The 18,157-nt window shown below is 40.7% G+C and overlaps 1 protein-coding gene across 1 annotated transcript in view; it reads left to right on the plus strand.

Moving 5' to 3' along the window:
* Positions 1–17,483, plus strand: part of LOC144692768 (gamma-interferon-inducible protein 16-like) — a 31,791-nt gene extending 14,308 nt beyond the window's left edge. Inside the window, exons 3-6 of the mRNA XM_078561846.1 lie at positions 7,976–8,067; positions 11,427–11,843; positions 14,499–14,702; positions 16,586–17,483. Coding sequence (XP_078417972.1) covers positions 7,976–8,067; positions 11,427–11,843; positions 14,499–14,702; positions 16,586–16,594 — 722 coding nt within the window. The 3' untranslated portion in view covers positions 16,595–17,483. The remainder of the gene's footprint in view (positions 1–7,975; positions 8,068–11,426; positions 11,844–14,498; positions 14,703–16,585) is intronic.
* The last annotated feature ends 674 nt before the right edge of the window (positions 17,484–18,157 follow it).

An 18,157-nucleotide genomic window follows, 5' to 3' on the forward strand; every position in this document is an offset into this window, starting at 1 on the left:
AAAACAAAAACAAAATTACCTGGAAAAACTCAGCAGGTCTGGCAGCATCGGCGGAGAAGAAAAGAGTTGACGTTTTGAGTCCTCATGACCCTTCAACAGAACTGAGTATAGTTAGGAGATATAAAATGTTACTATTTTATGATCACTCTTCTCTAAAAGCCCCTTTGCAAGCTTATTAACTTTTTATCATTGCACTATAATAATTCTAGGACAGTCTGTTTCCTAGTTGGTTCCTTGACATAATGACCAAGAGAATTATTTTGTACACATTCCATAAACTCATACACCACGCTACTGAAACAATTCTGGTTTACCCAGTCTACATAAAGTTTAAAGTCGCACCATTACTTTATTGCTCTTGTTTATGCACCTCTAATTTCCTGATTTCTACACTACCAAACTCTACAACTACTGGTAGTGGGTCATAAATAACTCCCACTAGTGCTTTTTGGCCCACATTGTTTTCTCTGTTCATTGAAACTGATTCTGTGTTAAACTAATACCTGGATTGGGTGGGTTGTCTTCTGAGGAAAGGTTGGACAGGTTAGGCTTGTATCTGCTGGAGTTTAGAAGAGTAAGAGTTATATGTTTCAATCATGTCAGTGATTGAAATATATAACATCCTGAGGGGCCTTGACAGGGTGGATGTGGAGAGGCTGTTTCCCTTTGTGGGAGAATCTAGAACTGGGGGGTCACTGTTTAAAAATGTGGGACCGCCCATTTAAGACAGATGAGGAGAATTTTTTTTCTGTCAAAGGATTGAGTGTCTTTGGAACTCTCTTCCCTAAAAGGCAGTGGTAGGACAGTCTTTGAACATTTTTAAGGCAGAGCTAGATAGATTCTTGATGAGCAAGGGGGTGAAAGGTTATTGTGGGTAGGCAGGAATGTGGAGTTGGGGTTACATTCAGATCAGCCATGATCTCATTGAATGGCAGAGCAGGCTCGAAGGGCCGAGTGGTCTACTCCTGCTACTAATTTGTATGTTTGTATGATTTTCTAAGGTAAGATTCTTTCTGCCTACTGTATTTATCCCATCCTTTATAATCAGGGCTACCCTTCCTCACACCACCTCTCCCCCCCACCCAACTTTTTTTCCATTTTGCCTGGATCATCTAAAAATCCTAAATATTTAATTTCCAACCATGTTCACTCTGGAATCATGGGCAGAATATTACGCTTGGCGTGCTGGCGCGCGCCCGACACTACCGAGTGTAAAATGTCACACGATGATGTCGGCTGTGCGTCCCGACGTCATCATGCAGTGTCGCGATATTTCGTTTGGTGGATGTGTGCCGGAGTCGGCTGCGCACCCGCCGATAATTAAAAGGCCTATTAAGGCCATTAACAATCTAATTAAATTCAAATTTACACTGCCCGTCCAACCTAACGGTTGTCCGGCAGGCGAAATAGCCAAGCGGCCCTTACATTTTTTGAGGAAACCTCATTCATGAGCGGGATGAGGTTTCCTAAAGCAAATAAATATTAAGTAAAAACTTTATTTTTGAATTAAAAGTATGTCCCAGCTCATGTGACAAAGTCACATGAGGGGACATGTTTTATTAAATTTTTATTGTCTTTATTAATTTTTTTAAAAGCGCTTTAATCTCCCTGAGGCAGCTGCGTGCCTCAGGGAGATTGAAGCGCTCTTTCTCGCGCAAGCACGAACTGCGCGCTAAGCCTGCTCTCCGCACAGGCAGTGATCAGCGCTGCTGCTCGCGATCTACACAGAGCGGGCCTTAATTGACCCGCTCAGGTGAAATCGTGGTGCGGAGCCAATCGCGGGCGCTAACCGCCCCCGCCGAGCACCCCCGCCAAGGGCAAAATCCTGCCCATGTCTTTGTAATAGCTATTGGATCAAACCCATTAATTTCTATCTGTGCTTTTATTCCAGCTATTTTGTTGTGAATGCTCCATGCATTCAGGTATAGTGGAACATAGCACCTTCAGCCTGTTCTACCATTCAGTGAGATCGTGGCTGATTTGGAAACTAACTCCGTACCCACCTTTGCCCCATATCCTTTAATACCTTAGAGTTCCAAATCTCTACCACTCTTTGTGTGTAGAAGTGCTTTCTAGTTTCACTCCTGAAAAGTCTGGCTCTAATTTTTGGACTACGCCCCTGATCCTAGACTCTTCAATCAAATGAAATAATTTCCCTCTATCTACCTTATCTGCTCCCCTTCACCTCTTGAAAACTTCAATCAAATGATTCCTTAAGTTTCTACATTTCAGGGAATACAACACTAATTTGTGCAATCTCTCCTCATAATGTAATCTTTTGACTCCAGGTACCGACCTGGTAAACAAACCACCACCCCCCAACCCCCCCATCCCACACACTATGTCCTTCCAAGGTGTGCTGCCCAGAGCTGATTTCACTACTCCAGGTGTGCTGTAAGCTGAGCTTTGTATAGCTCCCCACTTGTGTTCTATTCCTCTGGATGTAAAGGTTAGCATTCATTAGCCTTTTTGATTATTTTCTACACCTATTCATGACATTTTAATGACTTACGTACTTGGACCTCCAAGTCTTTTTGGATCTCCACTGTTTCTAGCCATTCACCATTTAGAAAGAACCCTGTTCTATCTTTTTAAAATTCAAAGTGGATGACCTACATTTGCCTTGGTTTTTTCCGTTCACTTAATCAATCAATATTTCACTGCTCACAATGCCATCAGCAAATTTTGATGTGTGGCTTTCTATCCCATCATCACAGAATCAGAGAATCACACAGTGCAGAAGAGGCCCTCCGGCCCATCGAGTCTGCACTGACACATGAGAAACATCTAACTTACCTACCTAATCCCATTTACCAGCACTTGGCCCACAGCCTTGAATGCTATGACTTGCCAAGTGATCATCCAGGCACTTTTTAAAGGATGTAAGGCAAATTGCCTCCATCACCCTCCCAGGCAGCGCATTCCAGACCGTCACCACCCACCCTCTGGGTAAAAAGGTTTTTCCTCCCATCCCCCCTAAACCTCCTGCCCCTCACCTTGAACTTGTGTCCCCTCGTGACTGACCCTTCAACTAAGGGGAACAGCTGCTCCCTATCCACTCTGTCCATGCCCTTCATAATCTTGTACACCTCGATCAGGTCGCCCCTCAGTCTTCTCTGCTCCAACGAAAACAACCCAAGTCTATCCAACCTCTCTTCATAACTTAAATGTTTAATTCCAGGCAACATCCTGGTGAATCTCCTCTGCATCTCCTCCAGTGCAATCACATCCTTCCTATAATGTGGTGACCAGAACTGCACACAGTACTCCAGCTGTGGCCTCACCAAGGTTCTATACAATTGCAACATGACCTTCCTACTTTTGTAATCTATGCCTCGATTGATAAAGGCAAGTGTCCCATATGCCTTTTTCACCACCCCACTAACATGCCCCTCTGCCTTCAGAGATCTATGGACACACACGCCAAGTTCCCTTTGTTCCTCAGAACTTCCTAGTGCCATGCCGTTCATTGAATATTTCCTTGTCAAATTACTCCTCCCATAGTGTATCACATCACACTTTTCAGGGTTAAATTCCATCTGCCACTTATCTGCCCATTTGACCATCCCATCTATATCTTCCTGTAGCCCAAGACACTCAACCTCACTGTTAACCACCCGGCCAATCTTTGTGTCATCCGCAAACTTACTAATCCTACCCCCCACATAGTCATCAATGTCGTTTATATAAATGACAAATAATAGGGGACCCAGCACAGATCCTTGTGGTACGCCACTGGACACTGGCTTCCAGTCACTAAAGCACCCTTCTGTCATCGCCCTCTGTCTCCTACAACTAAGCCAATTTTGAATCCACCTTATCAAATTACCCTGTATCCCATGTGCCTTTGCCTTCTTTATAAGTGTCCCATGTGGCACCTTGTCAAAGGCTTTGCTGAAATCCATATAAACTACATCAACTGCACTACCCTCATCTATACACCTGGTCACTTCCTCAAAAAATTCAATCAAATTTGTTAGGCATGACCTCCCTCTGACAAAGCCATGCTGACTATCCCTGATCAAACCTTGCCACTCTAAGTGGAGATAGATACTCTTCTTCAGAACATTCTCCAATAGTTTCCCTACCACTGACGTGAGACTCACTGGCCTGTAGTTCCCTGGCTTATCTCTACAATCTTTCTTAAATAGCGGAACCACATTAGCTGTTCTCCAGTCCTCCCCCGTGCCAGAGAGGAATTAAAAATTTGGGTCAGAGCCCCTGCAATCTCCTGCCTTGCCTCCCTCAGCAGTCTGGGACACAAATCATCCGGACCTGGAGATTTGTCCACTTTCATCTTTCATCTGTCCATCATCTAAGTTATTAATAAATATGGTGAATAGTTGAGGCCTCAACACAGATCCTAGCAGGACGCCACTTGTCACATTCTGCCATTTAGAGTACCTGTCCACTATCCCTACTCTCTGTCCCTTGCTGCTCAATCAATTTCCCTACCAGGTCAAAAAATTGCCTTCAATTCCATGAGCTTCAACTTTAGTTAATGATTGTCTTTGGGGACTTTATCAAATGTCTTCTGGAAGTCCATATACATAATATCCATTACCCATTAACTTTTCAAAATTCAATCAGATTCATCAGGCATGACTAAGTGCTGCCTCTCTCTGATCAGATGAAAATTTTCAGTGTTCAGTCAATTTATTCTCAAGGATAAACTCAAACAATTCACCAACAACCAATATTAGGCTAAATTGTCTACAATTCCCTGGTTTTCCCTTTTCAACTTTCCTAATTAGCAGAGTGTCATGCATAATTTTTCAGTCTAAAGAAATGGTTTGTGAATGGAGAAAACTTTGGAAATTAATAGTTAGGGCATCTGCAATGTTCTCACCTTCTTCCTTTAAAACCCTGGGATAGAAACCATGTGGTCCTGGGGACTTGTCAACCTTTAGTGCCATTCTGCTACTTTTTCCATGTTAATTTTGTTGAGTCCCTTAAATTCTTTTTGAACAGTTCTCACTAACCTTCTGTCATTTTACCCAATAACAGATTTATCCAGTTTACTGTAGAAGGCCTCAGTCTCATCCCACTGAAGTCAGTCTTACCTAAATCTATAATCTTGGCAGCTGTTTCATATTTCCCCCTTCAAATACTACATTGAACTTGTGCCTTTGGCTTTAACTTCTTTTTTGCCCTAATGTCACCTTAGTCACTAATGTGTTACGATTCCTGTAGAGACCAATAAGTTTTTGGATGAGCGCCTTGTCAGACGTAACTGTGTCTAGGGACTTTGGATGGAAAATGGCTGCTGGTGAATGCGACTAAAGAGTCTAGTTTGAAGCCTTGTTATCTCCCTTGTTGTTCTATTCACCAGGAGAATGGTCCCAGCCAGGTTTAAGTGGAGCTGTCCCAATGGAACAGCTTCTTCTTTCCCCAGTACTAATGCCAGTGGCCCATGCACTGCAAATTCTGCCTTTCCTCTTTCCATCATTCTTTCAGTCACACATTTAACTTTCTAATCTGTTTATCCCTTTGTCAATTTGTGCATGGCTGAAATTACAATCTAAAGGTCATTACCTGTGAGGTTCTGTGTTTTAATTTAGATCCTAGTTCCTCACACTTTAAATAGATTCACAGAGCCCCAAGCTACCTACAATTTTTTGTGGCTTGGAGGAGTTGCTGTTTCATGTATACTAGAGCATGAGAGGTTGCAGCTCCTCTTTCAGTTTTTGAAGGGGTGCTCCTTAATTTTTGGTTGCAACTCAGTCCCACACTCTTGGTCTTTGGCCATCCAGTGGGGAGCGAGGGTGAGTAGATCAGAGGACCTCCTCTGGCACTGATCCTGGGCTTAGTCAAAGTGGTCATTAAAAGGTCTAGGCAGTGTGCAGTCAGGGAGGTCATTTGGCCTGACCGCCTGCCTCTTTCTCATTTTTGTGTGATTTTCCTTTTAGTTTAATGTTGTATTTACCTCTTTAGTTGTCTATGGCAGTCTTTTTGGCCAGTAGAACTCTTGCCTCTTAAGGGTATAATCTGTTTCTGTATTAAATTCATACTAAAATTATTTTTTGAACTCCTCCCACTTGTTGTTTTAACCATTAACACATTCCCCCAATTCAACCCTGAGTGTCCCTGGAGAGAGAGAGGACATGATATGTGTGGACACATTTGAGGCCTTCTGCGACCAGTAGGCACAAGATGGACCGAAGTGCTTTATTGACACCTGGAACCGAATTTTAATTTGACTTGTTAAGTTTCCTTTAAATTTTTATTTAAGCTGTAATTTATTAGTGTTTCCACTTAAAGAAGGTTGGGGTGGGGGGGGTGGGTGCACTTATTACCTATTTTAATTGACAGGAACAACTGTTAATCATTGAATTAGCAATCTATGTTTATAGTAATTATTCTTGTTCAGGTGTCAGGTTCAGTAACAATTACTAACAAGTGAAGAGGGCACACGACGCTTTTTTTATTCTTTCACTGGACCTGGGTGTCATTGGCTAGGCCAGCATTTATTGTCCATCCCTAATTGCCCTTGAGAAGGTGCTTACCTCCATCCCAGTATTTTAACTGAATTAACATTCAATTATGAGGCTGTTGTTTGAGGCTCTTCCTGCCTGATTGATGCTCTGTAACTACAAAGCTGAAAAAATTAATCTTTTTATTAAGATCTTCCATTTCACTGAGATGGCTTCTGGCCAATCCACATCCAACAATTTGTTCCTAACTGTCCACACTTTTACATTAAAAAACTGTAAAGGTCTTTAAGGCTTGCTTACTATCTGGTTTAATTACATGTTTAGAATCTAGGTAATAATAACTATCAGTAAAGCCTTCCTTAAACATATTTGCACAGTATTTGTGCTGAATTTGTTTAAAGGTTTTCTAAACGCCAGCTCAACACCCTCTACCAACCATTGTGCTCCCGCAGAGTTTAGATGGAGACTGTCTTTCCCAAACAGCTTGCCTTGTCCAATCAAAATGTCCCACTTTCATTGAAATTGAACAGCTTCTTTTTACAAAGGTCCAAAAGCCAGATGTTGAATCCTACGGTTTGGCTGTTCCTATCCAGTGAACTGGACATGATTGGTAATAGTCCAAAGATTGCTACCCTTGCACCCTTTTGCTGGAGGACAACCCTAAGTCTTTGCAGGAATCCTGGAAAACAAATGGGTTTCTATCCATTATATCATTATCACCAGTTTGTAAATTGATTATACATTCCATCAGATCATCACACGATTCCAGAGATCATCTACCTTTCCCCCCAGAAAATAGAAGTTGGCTCTTTACAGAGCCTTACCTCTACACATGGTGCTGTCTGGTACCCTATCTGGATTATACACTGCTTCATGCTCCTTCTTGGCTGCTTGCCAGACCATGTCCTCTTGAACTTTGCAGCTCTTTACTTTTCCCAGTATGTTTATGTAAGCATTGAGATTGATCAGTCTCAGCTCAAAAGCCAGATTTTGGTTCTTTTCAGGTCATAATTATAGTTGTGCTTAGTTTTAATTCTTTTTAAATTATTGCATGCTATTCAGTTTTGTGGCATCTTTTTGAGGGATATGCTGCTCTTGAAGAAAGCCCAGCAATGATATATCTACTTGATACCTGAGATGAAAGGACTAAGCTATGATGAGAGACTGGGTGAACTTATTTGAGGAGGTGGAGGAAGATTCTGATCCCCACCTTTAAAATAATCAAAGAAGCTGACTGGGTAAAGCAGTGATGAACCTTCTTTCTAATAGGGGAATCCAGAACAAACTTCACATTTGAGTTAAGCATTTTAATAGCAAGTCAAGGCAATAATTTTTCTCATGAAGGTTTATGAGAATGTGGGCACACCGCTAAAGATGTAAATCAATTGAAATGTCTTGGTTGACAAATTAGTATGATTAAGGATGGGGAGGAGAGCGTGGGAAAAGGCATTGGGATTAAAACAATAGACACTAATATCATTTTCAGAATGACCTACTCCTGTTTCTGTGTTCCGGTAATGGTAACAGCTTTTGCATTACAGGTCCACTAAAACGCAAAGCATCAGAAGGTAAACCGGCCAAACTACAGAAAAAGCAAAGCGCAAAGGAACGAAAAATTGACTCAACACCAGAGGTACCATTCATTACAATTTTAATATTGAAATGACCAATGATCAAAATAATTGCATGGCTACAGGCAAAGAGCAGTAGAGTAGGACTAGCTGAACGCTATTGCAGGGAGCAGCCTGGACACAATGGGCCAAATGGCCTCATTCTGTGCTGTAACCATTCTATGATTATTAAAAATGAACAGAGAGACACTGGAGAAGGTGCAAAAAAGATTTACTAAGATGGTACGTATTGCATGGTATTTATAGCACAAAGCAGGTCATTTGACCCAATAGGTTAATGCCAGTGTTTCTGCTCCAATAAGTTTCTTCCCAAAGCTCTTTGCCTAATCCCATCAACACATCCTTTCAGTCCTTTCTCCATTACATAGCTTCCTCATAAAGACATCTATACTATTCACTTCAACTACCCCTTTGTAGTGAGTTCCACGTTCTAACCAATCTGTGAGTAAGGACTTCTCTCCTGAATTCCCAATTAAATTTATTACTGGCTATCTTATATTTAAGTCCCCTAGTTTTGGTATCGGCCACAGTGGAAACATCTTTTCTAAGTCAGCCATATCAAAACCTTTCATAATCTCATAATAAAGTCCTCTATCAGGTCACCTTCCAGTCTTAGAGAAAAAGAGTTCCAAGCTGTTTAATCTTTCCTGATTGGCATTACTTCCAGTTCTTGTATCATCCTAGTAAATCTTTTTTGCACCTTCTCCAGTGTCTCTCTGCCCCTTTTTATAATCATAGAATAGTTACTGCACAGAAAGAGGCCATTTGGCCCATTGTGTCCAGGCTGCTTTCTGCAATAGCACTCAGCTAGTCCTACTCCATTGCTCTTTCCCTGTAGCCATGCAATTATTTTCTCTTCATTAATCATCCACTTCTCTTTTGAAAGCCCCAATTGAATCTGCCTCCACACTCTCAGGCAGTGCACTCCAAATCCTAATGACTTGCTCTGTTAAAAAAAAATCTTTTCCTTATGTTTCTGTTGGCTCTTTTGCCTTCACATTAAATTGATGTCCTCTTGATCTCGATCCTTCCACCAATGGGAACAGTTTCAGCCTACTCTGTCCAGACCCCTCATGGTTTTGAATAACTCTATCAAATCTCCTCTCAACCTTCCCTTCTCCAAGGAGAACAGCCCAGCTTCTCCAATCTATCCAGGTAACTGAAGTCCCTCATCGCTGGAACCATCCTTGTAAACCTTGTCTGCAAACTCACTGTCTTCACATCTTTTCCGAAGTCCGGAGCCCAGAATTTGATACTATACTCCAGTTTAGGCTGAACTAGTGTTTTATAAAGGTTCACCATAACTTCCTTGGGCAGAATTTTGCCCTCAGATGGTGGGCGGGCCCCACTGGCTCGGCAGTGGGTGGACAGCTGACCTCCGCCACCGAAATGGGGCCCGCCGCCATTTTGCGTGGGCGGGCCAATTAAGGGCCGCCCAGCGGCCTGCCCAACAGGAAACGCTATGTGCTTCCTGTGCGGGGGGGGGAGGGAATCCCCAGCTGTCAAAGTGCGCTCTTTCGCACAGGTGTGTGAAAGAGCACACTGCTTCCTGAGGCAAAGTCCTGTCTCAGGGAGATTCGTGAGAGGTAAGTAAACTCTAAAAATAGATAAATATTAAAATTATTAACATGTCCCCCTCATGTGACAATGTCACACGAGATGGGACATGTTAATAATAAACACATAAAATTTATTAAATTTTTTAAAAACGGACATGAAACTTCATCCCGCCAGTGGATGAAGTTTCATTAATAATCTGCAGCCCACAGGGGCTCCTGGCCTGCCCGCCAGCCTTAAGGTTGGCTGGGCATGGTGTTTAATAAGGCTAATTAGCCAGTCAATGGCCTTAATTGGCCATTGACAAGTCGGCGGGTGGACAGCTGATTTTGCTGTCCGCCCACCTTCCTGAATACTTAAATGGACCGGGATGATGTTGGGGGTTCCTCCCGACGTCATCCCGCGTCATTTTCCCCTCGGCGAGCGGGCCCCGCCCCCAAATCGCTGAGGGGAAAATCCTGGCCCTTGTTTTTGTTCTCGATACCTCCATTTATAAAGCCCAGGATTCCATATTCTTTTTTGACCGTGCTCTCAATCTGCCCTGACCCCTTCAACGATTTGTGTACATATACCACCAGGGTTCTTCTGCTCCTGCATCCTCTTCTATAATTGTATCCTTTATATTGTATTGCCTCTCCTTGTTCTTCATACTGCACACTTCTCTGCATCAAATTTCATCTGCTACATACCATATCCATTCCCACCACCCTGTCTATATCGTCATGAAGTCTATCACTATCTTCCTCACAGTTCACAATATCCCAGGTTTTTGGGTCATCTGCGAATATGGAGACCAAAAATGTGTAAGTAGTCCAAGTGTGGTCTTACCAAAGTTCTATACAGGTTTAACATAACTGCTTTGTTTTTCAATTCTATCTGTCTAGAAATGAGCCCCAGTGCTTTGTTGCTTTTTTAATGGCCTTATTAATCGGCACACTAATTTTAGTCAGTTGTGTATCTGTACGTCTAGACTCCTCTGTCCGTCTACCCCATTTAGACTCTTATTATAAAGAGTATGTGACCTCCTTAATCTTCCTTCTAAAATGTACCATCTTACATTTATTTGTATTGAAGTTAATTTACCAACTTCATGCTCATTACACAAGTTTATTAATGTCTTCCTTTATTTTGCCACAGTCCTCTTCTGTATTAACTACACAACCCCCACCCCACACTTTGGGATACAACCTCCTTGATAATAAGCTCTCCAGAATCTCACCCTATTGATCAATATTCCATCAACTGAAACAGTGAGCATCAACAGACTTAGACTGTGCTGAACTTGACAGTCAATTCCATTCTTTTCTTCACTTAAGGTGATGAGGAGCATCTCTTAATACTGAAAATCAAGATCAAGTGAGCTTTTGCCCTTCTGCTCCCTGGGAGGTTTCTGTCCTCCTTGAGTGCGCCTTAAGACATCTGAGTTACAGTGTGACAGGTGTACCGCCCCAGTCGAATTTGCCACCTGCCACTGTCCCTGGAACAGCTGAGTTATTTTACCTGCCCATCCCAGAAGGCGAATAGTCAATTGCAGCACCTTTGCCTGAGATCAGTTAACTCAATATAAACACAACCTTCTGTTCTCTATGGCTTAATGTTATACCTGGTGGTGATTTTATGCACTAGGCAACTAGAATTTGCTTTAAGACATATTAACGGTTAACAGAGAAACCGATAACAGGAGTGTGTTCTGTTTTAGATCATATTAACAGTTTAAAAGAGAAACATTTTGAAGGTGTGTTGATTGATATTAATGGTGTTTTTTAATATAAATTTACCAGTCAATGAATTGTATTTCACACAGGCATTTGGACCTCGCATCACAACTTTATGGGAACTAAAAGCAATGGAATTAAATGAAATGGAATATCAGAAGGACCTGGTTGTCAGAGGGAAGATTATTGAGAAGATGATCCATAATTACATAAACAACCAAAAGAAGAAAATGAAGGTTTTCCATGCAATAATAGCAGATGAAAATGATACCATTCAAGTGAAAGCGTATAACAGAGAACAGAATGAATTTTACAAAGGTGCCAACGTTCTGATCAGCAATTTTAGGTTTTCTAATGGGGTCATGGAGGTGACCAAAGGCTCACAGATCACAAAACTACCAAATAATGTGATCAAAGCAATCAAAGAAGTGCCAGTCCTCAGTCTGAGAGAGATCAAACAAATGCCCAAAGGAACATTTGTAAATGGATGTTTTGAGATCACAAAGGTATGTTTCAGTAAGCTGTCCTTTCCCAAATGAAGACTGAACATTGCACATTGCACAAGTGTACTGCATAGTGTGTCAGTGAGCTGCATGTCGGTTAGAATGGTCCCAAGTTTGATCTATCATTTAGTTTGAGTTAGTAACCCATAAGGAAAAGCCAGTTCAAAATGTTCAAACCCCTGTAAAATCAGTAATACTGTCACCAGTAATACTGGAGTTCCATTTTAAGATATACAAGACCAGTTTGGACAATTATATAAAAGCAAAATATGCTGGAAATCTGAAATAAAAACAGAAAATTCTGGAAAAACTCAACAGGTCTGGCAGTATCTGTGAAGAGAGAAACAGGGTTAACGTTTTGAAGCCAATATGACTCCTCCTCAGAACCAGTTCAGACAAGTTTGACTGGTACCCTTCATTTTCAAGTTTTGCTGGTTTTTCCTTTTGGGAAATGTTGGGAAGTACCTATACAGGGTTTGGGGGCAGGGGCTGTGGAACAGGGACAGGGGGCTTGGAATAGAGACAAGGGGCATAGAACAGGGGCAGGAGTGGCCATACACATTCAATGAATTTGTTGTTGCTTAATTAAAATGCTATCTAAACCCATTTAACCATTTTTAATTAAGACAAAAGGTAACAAGAGAAAAATTCCGAGGATGCTGGAAACCTGGAAAGAAAACAGAAAATGCTAGAAACACTCTTCAGATCAGACGGCATCTTCGAGAGAAAAACTGAGTTCTTGTTCAGAACTGGAACAATTTCGAGACATATGATAGAAAGATAAATCACTGAAGTAGGATATTTGACTGACTGTGCCGGTGCTTTGAAAGAGCTATCCAATTAATCCCACTCCCCTGCTCTTTCCTCAAAATATTGCAAGGTTTTCCCCTTTAAGTATTTATTCAATTCCTTTTTTAAAATTTCTATTGAAAATCTGCCTCTGCCACCCTTTCAGGCAGTGCATTCCAGATCATAACAACCTGCTGTCATGTCACCTCTGGTTGTTTGGCAATTGCATTAAATCTGTATCCTTTGGTTCATGACCCGATTGCCACTAGAAAGTTTCTCCCTATTTATTCTATTAAAAACCTTCAATATTTTGAGCACTTTTATTAAATCTCCCTTAACCCACTCTGTTCTAAGGCAAACAACCCCAGTTTCTCTTGTCTCTCTACATAAATTGAATAACATTCTAGTAGACCTCCTGCATCCGCTCTAAGATGTTGACAGTGCTCCCTAAAGTAGGGTTTCTAGAATTGGCCACAATTCTCCAGTTTAGTCTGAACCAGTATTTTATAAAGCATAACTTGTTACTTTTATACTCCATTTCTAAAGCCAAGTACCCATTTTAACAGACCTTTCAATTTGCGCTGCCACCTTCAAGGATTTGTATACATGTTCCTGCAACCCTTAAAATCGAACCATTTGCCATCTACCATGCATCTGCCCATTTCTCCAGTCTTGTTGTGTCTTCTTGAGGTTTGTTACTATCATCCTCACTCTTTGCTACATTCCCAAGTTTCATTTTATGTGAAAACTTTGAAATTGTGCCTTGGTATACTGTACTCAAATCCAGGTCATTAGTATGTATTAAAAAGAGGAATGTTCCCTAAGGGGCACCAGCACACACTTCCCTCTAGTCTGAAAAATAATTGTTCACCAGTACTTTCTGCTTCCTGTCTCTTAGCTAATTCTGTATCCAAACAGCTACTGCCCCTCTAATCCCATAAACTTCAATTTTGCTAACAAGTCTGTTATGTGGCACTTCATCATTTTGAAAAGTCCATATACACAAAGTCAACTTTCTCCATTATTTAATCAATCAAGTTAGCCAAATAGAACTTGCTTTTTATAAACATCTGTGCTAGCTTTCGTTTATTTACCCATATGTTTCCAAGTATTTAGTTTCGTCTCTAAGAATTTTCCCAGCGACTATGTTAGACTGAGTGGCCTACAAATTACTGGGATTATTCCACTCCTCTTTCCTGAACAGAAGTGTACAATCCTCCACTCCTCTGGCAGCACTCCTATATCTAAGCAGGATTGGATCATGAGCCTACACAATTTCCACCCTTAGTTCACTCATCCATCTTGGATGAATTCCATATGAATCTATTTTGATTGCTACCAACCTATTAAGTACCTCTTTATCTATTTTTTTATTCTATCATTTTTTTTCTGCTGCTTCTTCCTTTTTACTGTGACATTGATATTTAGCAGTTTTTAAGCAAGTACAGAACCAGGGAAATGGGGCGGTCAAGGAAAGATCAAAGGGTTAGGTCTATGTTTGCCAACTTTGACTAAATGACAAAAGGAATAATGGTGTGTGGATGGGGTTTGGGAAGTAATGAAACAAGTAAAGAAATAATAGACAGGTCCAGAGGAGGTGTAAATAGTTAAAGCAGAGGGACAGAGGGACTTCCTTGGGAAGTAGCCAAAAAAACAAGTGATTACTTCAAAATCAATTCATTGCTGAGAAGTGCTTTGGTATGAGCTGAGGATGTGAAAAACAAGATGCTGTATTTATGCATTGTAATTTTGATTCATTATTGTTTACTGAACAAGACAAAGTCAAGTTAAAATGGTTCTGAAATAAGAGATACACATGCAAACTGTTGTACATTTGAATAGCTTGTATTTGTGTGTGTTTTGTTATAGGTTTTACGCCCAGCCAAGGACAATGATGTATCCCCACTTCGTATCACTGTAACAGATGACTTCGATGAGATTGATGTTATCATGTTCAAACCACCAAAAACATTGTTCTGTGAGATAGGAAAAAAACTGAAGATGCTGGGCATTAAAGTGAATGAGTACAATACTGAGAAACAGCTTCTGTATCAGTGTGATAGCTATGTCAAGGTAAGATGTTTTTCATTTCCTGCTCATATTTGTCATGAAATGGAACATGTGAGTTGGGATTTCAAGAATGCAACATGATAGGTTAGGACTCCCAGATGTAAAGAAGAAAGCAGCAGCCCTATTTCTTATGATTTTGGGCTTTGGGCTGCACAGAGACAATGGCCTCGATCTCCCTCTCATCTTTCAGTGGGCTACATCTTGTAATTGTTCATTGCTTTCAGTAATTGAAACTCCCACTCGATCTTACCACTCCATTGGACTTAGCAAGGGAAGGAGAATCAAAAGTACCGTATCTGTTAGTCAAATTCTTGATTCACAAGCCAATTAAAAAATTTGGCATGTGGGGAACCTCTGCCTAGATATTTGTTAAAATTGTTCAAAGGGCATCAAATTCAGATCCAAATCTGAATAATTCCCCTTCCCATGAAAGTCAAAAAAGCTACTGTAGCAAGCTGTTGAATTCAGTATGTTTTAATAAGCTGTGGAAACAATATAATCTAGAAATTACTGCTAGCCATATTACCAAAAGAAACTTAACTGCTTTTTATGATATTCCACCATCTACCATACAAGAGGCCACCCTTTAAAATAACAGACGGAGTGGTGTCATAAGAATATTAAATGTTTGTGCACTAATTTCTAATTTGATAAATCCATTAACTCGCAAAACTATAAATCCAAATATGACTTCCATCAAAACCAGTAAGGTTAATGAGTTAGGATTGTTTGGAATACTGCTGGACACTTCTACAAATAAAATAGAATACTGGATATTATAACCAAAACAGAAGTGTACAAGTCAGAGAAAGTCTGGTTCCAACTGCAGAGTGTTCTGGTCTGGCACAACTTAAGCACCCTTTCCAGTGCTGGCCATTCAGAATAGAGTAAGCCAAGCCCAGGGATGGTGCAAACAAAGAGTGACAAGGCTCACCTTCAACAGTAAATGCTTGAGTTATGAGGTGAGACTTGGGGGAATAAGGGCTTTCAGCTTTGAAAGGAGGTGACTGAGAATTGATGGCGTAGAATTTTTAAATTAATAGATGATATAGGAAACTCTGAACACTGCTTAAAACTAAGCTGTCATACCATAACAAGGCAAGATAGGTAATCTTAGTAAAATGTGAAATTAGAGTTGTTTGATGAATGAGTGAATGATGAATGAATTTGGATAGGCTGCATTTGCATTGCCTTCTTTGCCTCTGTCTTGTTACCCTATATGCGAAGATCATTTGTCTGTTAGACAACTTGAAGTAACTTTGCTACACAAGTAAGGAAAAATAAAAGTAAGAACTGATTAATAAATGATCTAGCAAATGCAATGGTAGAAGCAGAATTCATAATACTTTTAAAAGAGAAGTTGGATAATTGAAAGGACAAGGGAGCAGACTTAGTGGATTGTACTTTGAGAGAGCTCACACAGACTCAGTGGACTGACTGGTCTCTTTCTACACTGTAATATCTATGGCTTTACAATTTATAGTGCTTCTGTAGCTGTCCTGAAAACATGGTGGTGAACCATACAGAACATTGAGAGTTAAACATGCAGTTAACATTTGGGAATGATTTTTCTTTTGGTATCTTGCAAATAAATGGATCAGGATACTGGCAAAAATAATAAGATGCCCACCACAACCTCCATGCTCAAGGCTCCATTTTCTTCCCCCTGCCAGGTGGAGCTTATAATTAAAATATGAAATTAACCTGCAAGATCCAGCTATTGCATAGCTGTTCTACCACACATTACAATTTGCGGGGTGGTTGGGCGGGGTGGGGGAAGGGGGAGTTGTTTTAATAAAATACTCATAGACTTACTTTCACATGGACAATGTTAATGTAATTAAAACAGTCAGCATATTCTCTAATTTTATTTGTTCTTTCCTTAGGTGCTGTGATAGATGTCAGGTGGACATCTGAGAGAGCGTGCTTTGCATTTCACAAGCTTTCGCTTGAAGAGCTTCTAGCTATCTTAGGTCAACTTATTTTGAACAGTGTTCTTTGAGCTGAAGTTTGCTACAGGCAGAAAACAGGATTTGGGTTTTCAAGTCAGGAACCCACCTGTCCTATGGCTATGATCCTTTAATTCTGAAAAATTATTTTCCAACTTTCAACTGACTGGAAATTTTACAATTTGAACTGAGAGAAAACAAACCATTTAACAATGCAAGGTGAAGGTGACAAATCAAGCAAGGTACTCTCAGGGGAATGTGAAGAGAGGGACATTTCCTATCATTCAAAGATCCATCACAACTCCTCACCATCTAAGGAAGAGACATTAAAATGGAAAGTGCTGGATATTGAAACAATGTCTGCCACAGTCAGATCCACCCAAAACCCCTTGGAAATACGCAATGGATGAAGTATAACAGGCCTGTCTACAGTTGCTGCAGAGAGATTGGAAGTGACACAGGGAATGTCCAGAAAGTTTTCAGCAGAGGAAACAAGCTGAAAAGCTCTGCTCTCTCCCTCTGTCCCTTTTGGAAAAAGTGTGTGTCACCCAGTTTGAGAAGTCAGTTGTCAGAAACCAGCCAGCAAACCTAGGTCTCGAAATAATTGCCACATCTTATAAATCTGACCGCATTCATGAAACCAGCTAATCCAAATCAGCCATAACATTTAACAACCTATGCCTCAGGGACAACCAAAGGACACTTAACTATGTATTCTTTAAACTTTTTTTTACTGGACTCTGTCTTCTCTTATTTCTCATACCTGTGTGAGTGACATCACGTTTTTATTATTTTTTTTCTTGCATTTGGTGGTTAATAAACTTGCTTACTTTAACCCAAGGAAACCTTGTTTGATTGGCTCCCTATTGCTCACTGCATAAATGGTTAAATAGAATCTGATTTAAAAAGGTATATCCCCATGAAAGAGAAACTTAAACCTTTGTTGTGACCAACCAAGGCTGTTGAATAGAAGAGAGCTGCTTCACCCCTTCTCACCTGGTCATAACACACCTCATGTGGGAAAATGATTGATTAAATTTAAGATTTTCACGTGAAGGTGAGCCCTTACTTGTCTTGGAAATGGGTTCCCTGTCTAATTAAGGATGGCAGGCAGGCTTTTGAACCTGGAAGGCCAAGCAGAGGCCTTTCAGATTCAAAGAAGCATCTGGCTGCAATACAAGGCAAGTAACTTGGAGGGCAAAAAGAGGGTGAAAGGAATCCTGCAGTGAGAAATGAAATACTGCATCAAATCTTAGCTGATCAACCAGACTGCAAGTTAACAGCCAGACTGTTAGTTAACAACCACCCTGACATGAGTGGTTCATGCAAGAATTCATTCGAGACAGTTGGAGGATATAGTCCCTACCAATTAGTCTTAGGCAAATTCCCCATTTGCCTTCTGTTCCTCCCGATAATCCTCCTGCTTTAGAAGGCACTACAATTAGTTTATTTTTTCCGCACATTTGAATGCTTTACATTGCTCTGATCTCATAGAGAACAATAATGTTT

The sequence above is a fragment of the Cetorhinus maximus genome, chromosome 17 (assembly GCF_964194155.1).
Source record: "Cetorhinus maximus chromosome 17, sCetMax3.hap1.1, whole genome shotgun sequence".
Taxonomy (NCBI): Eukaryota; Metazoa; Chordata; class Chondrichthyes; order Lamniformes; family Cetorhinidae; genus Cetorhinus; species Cetorhinus maximus.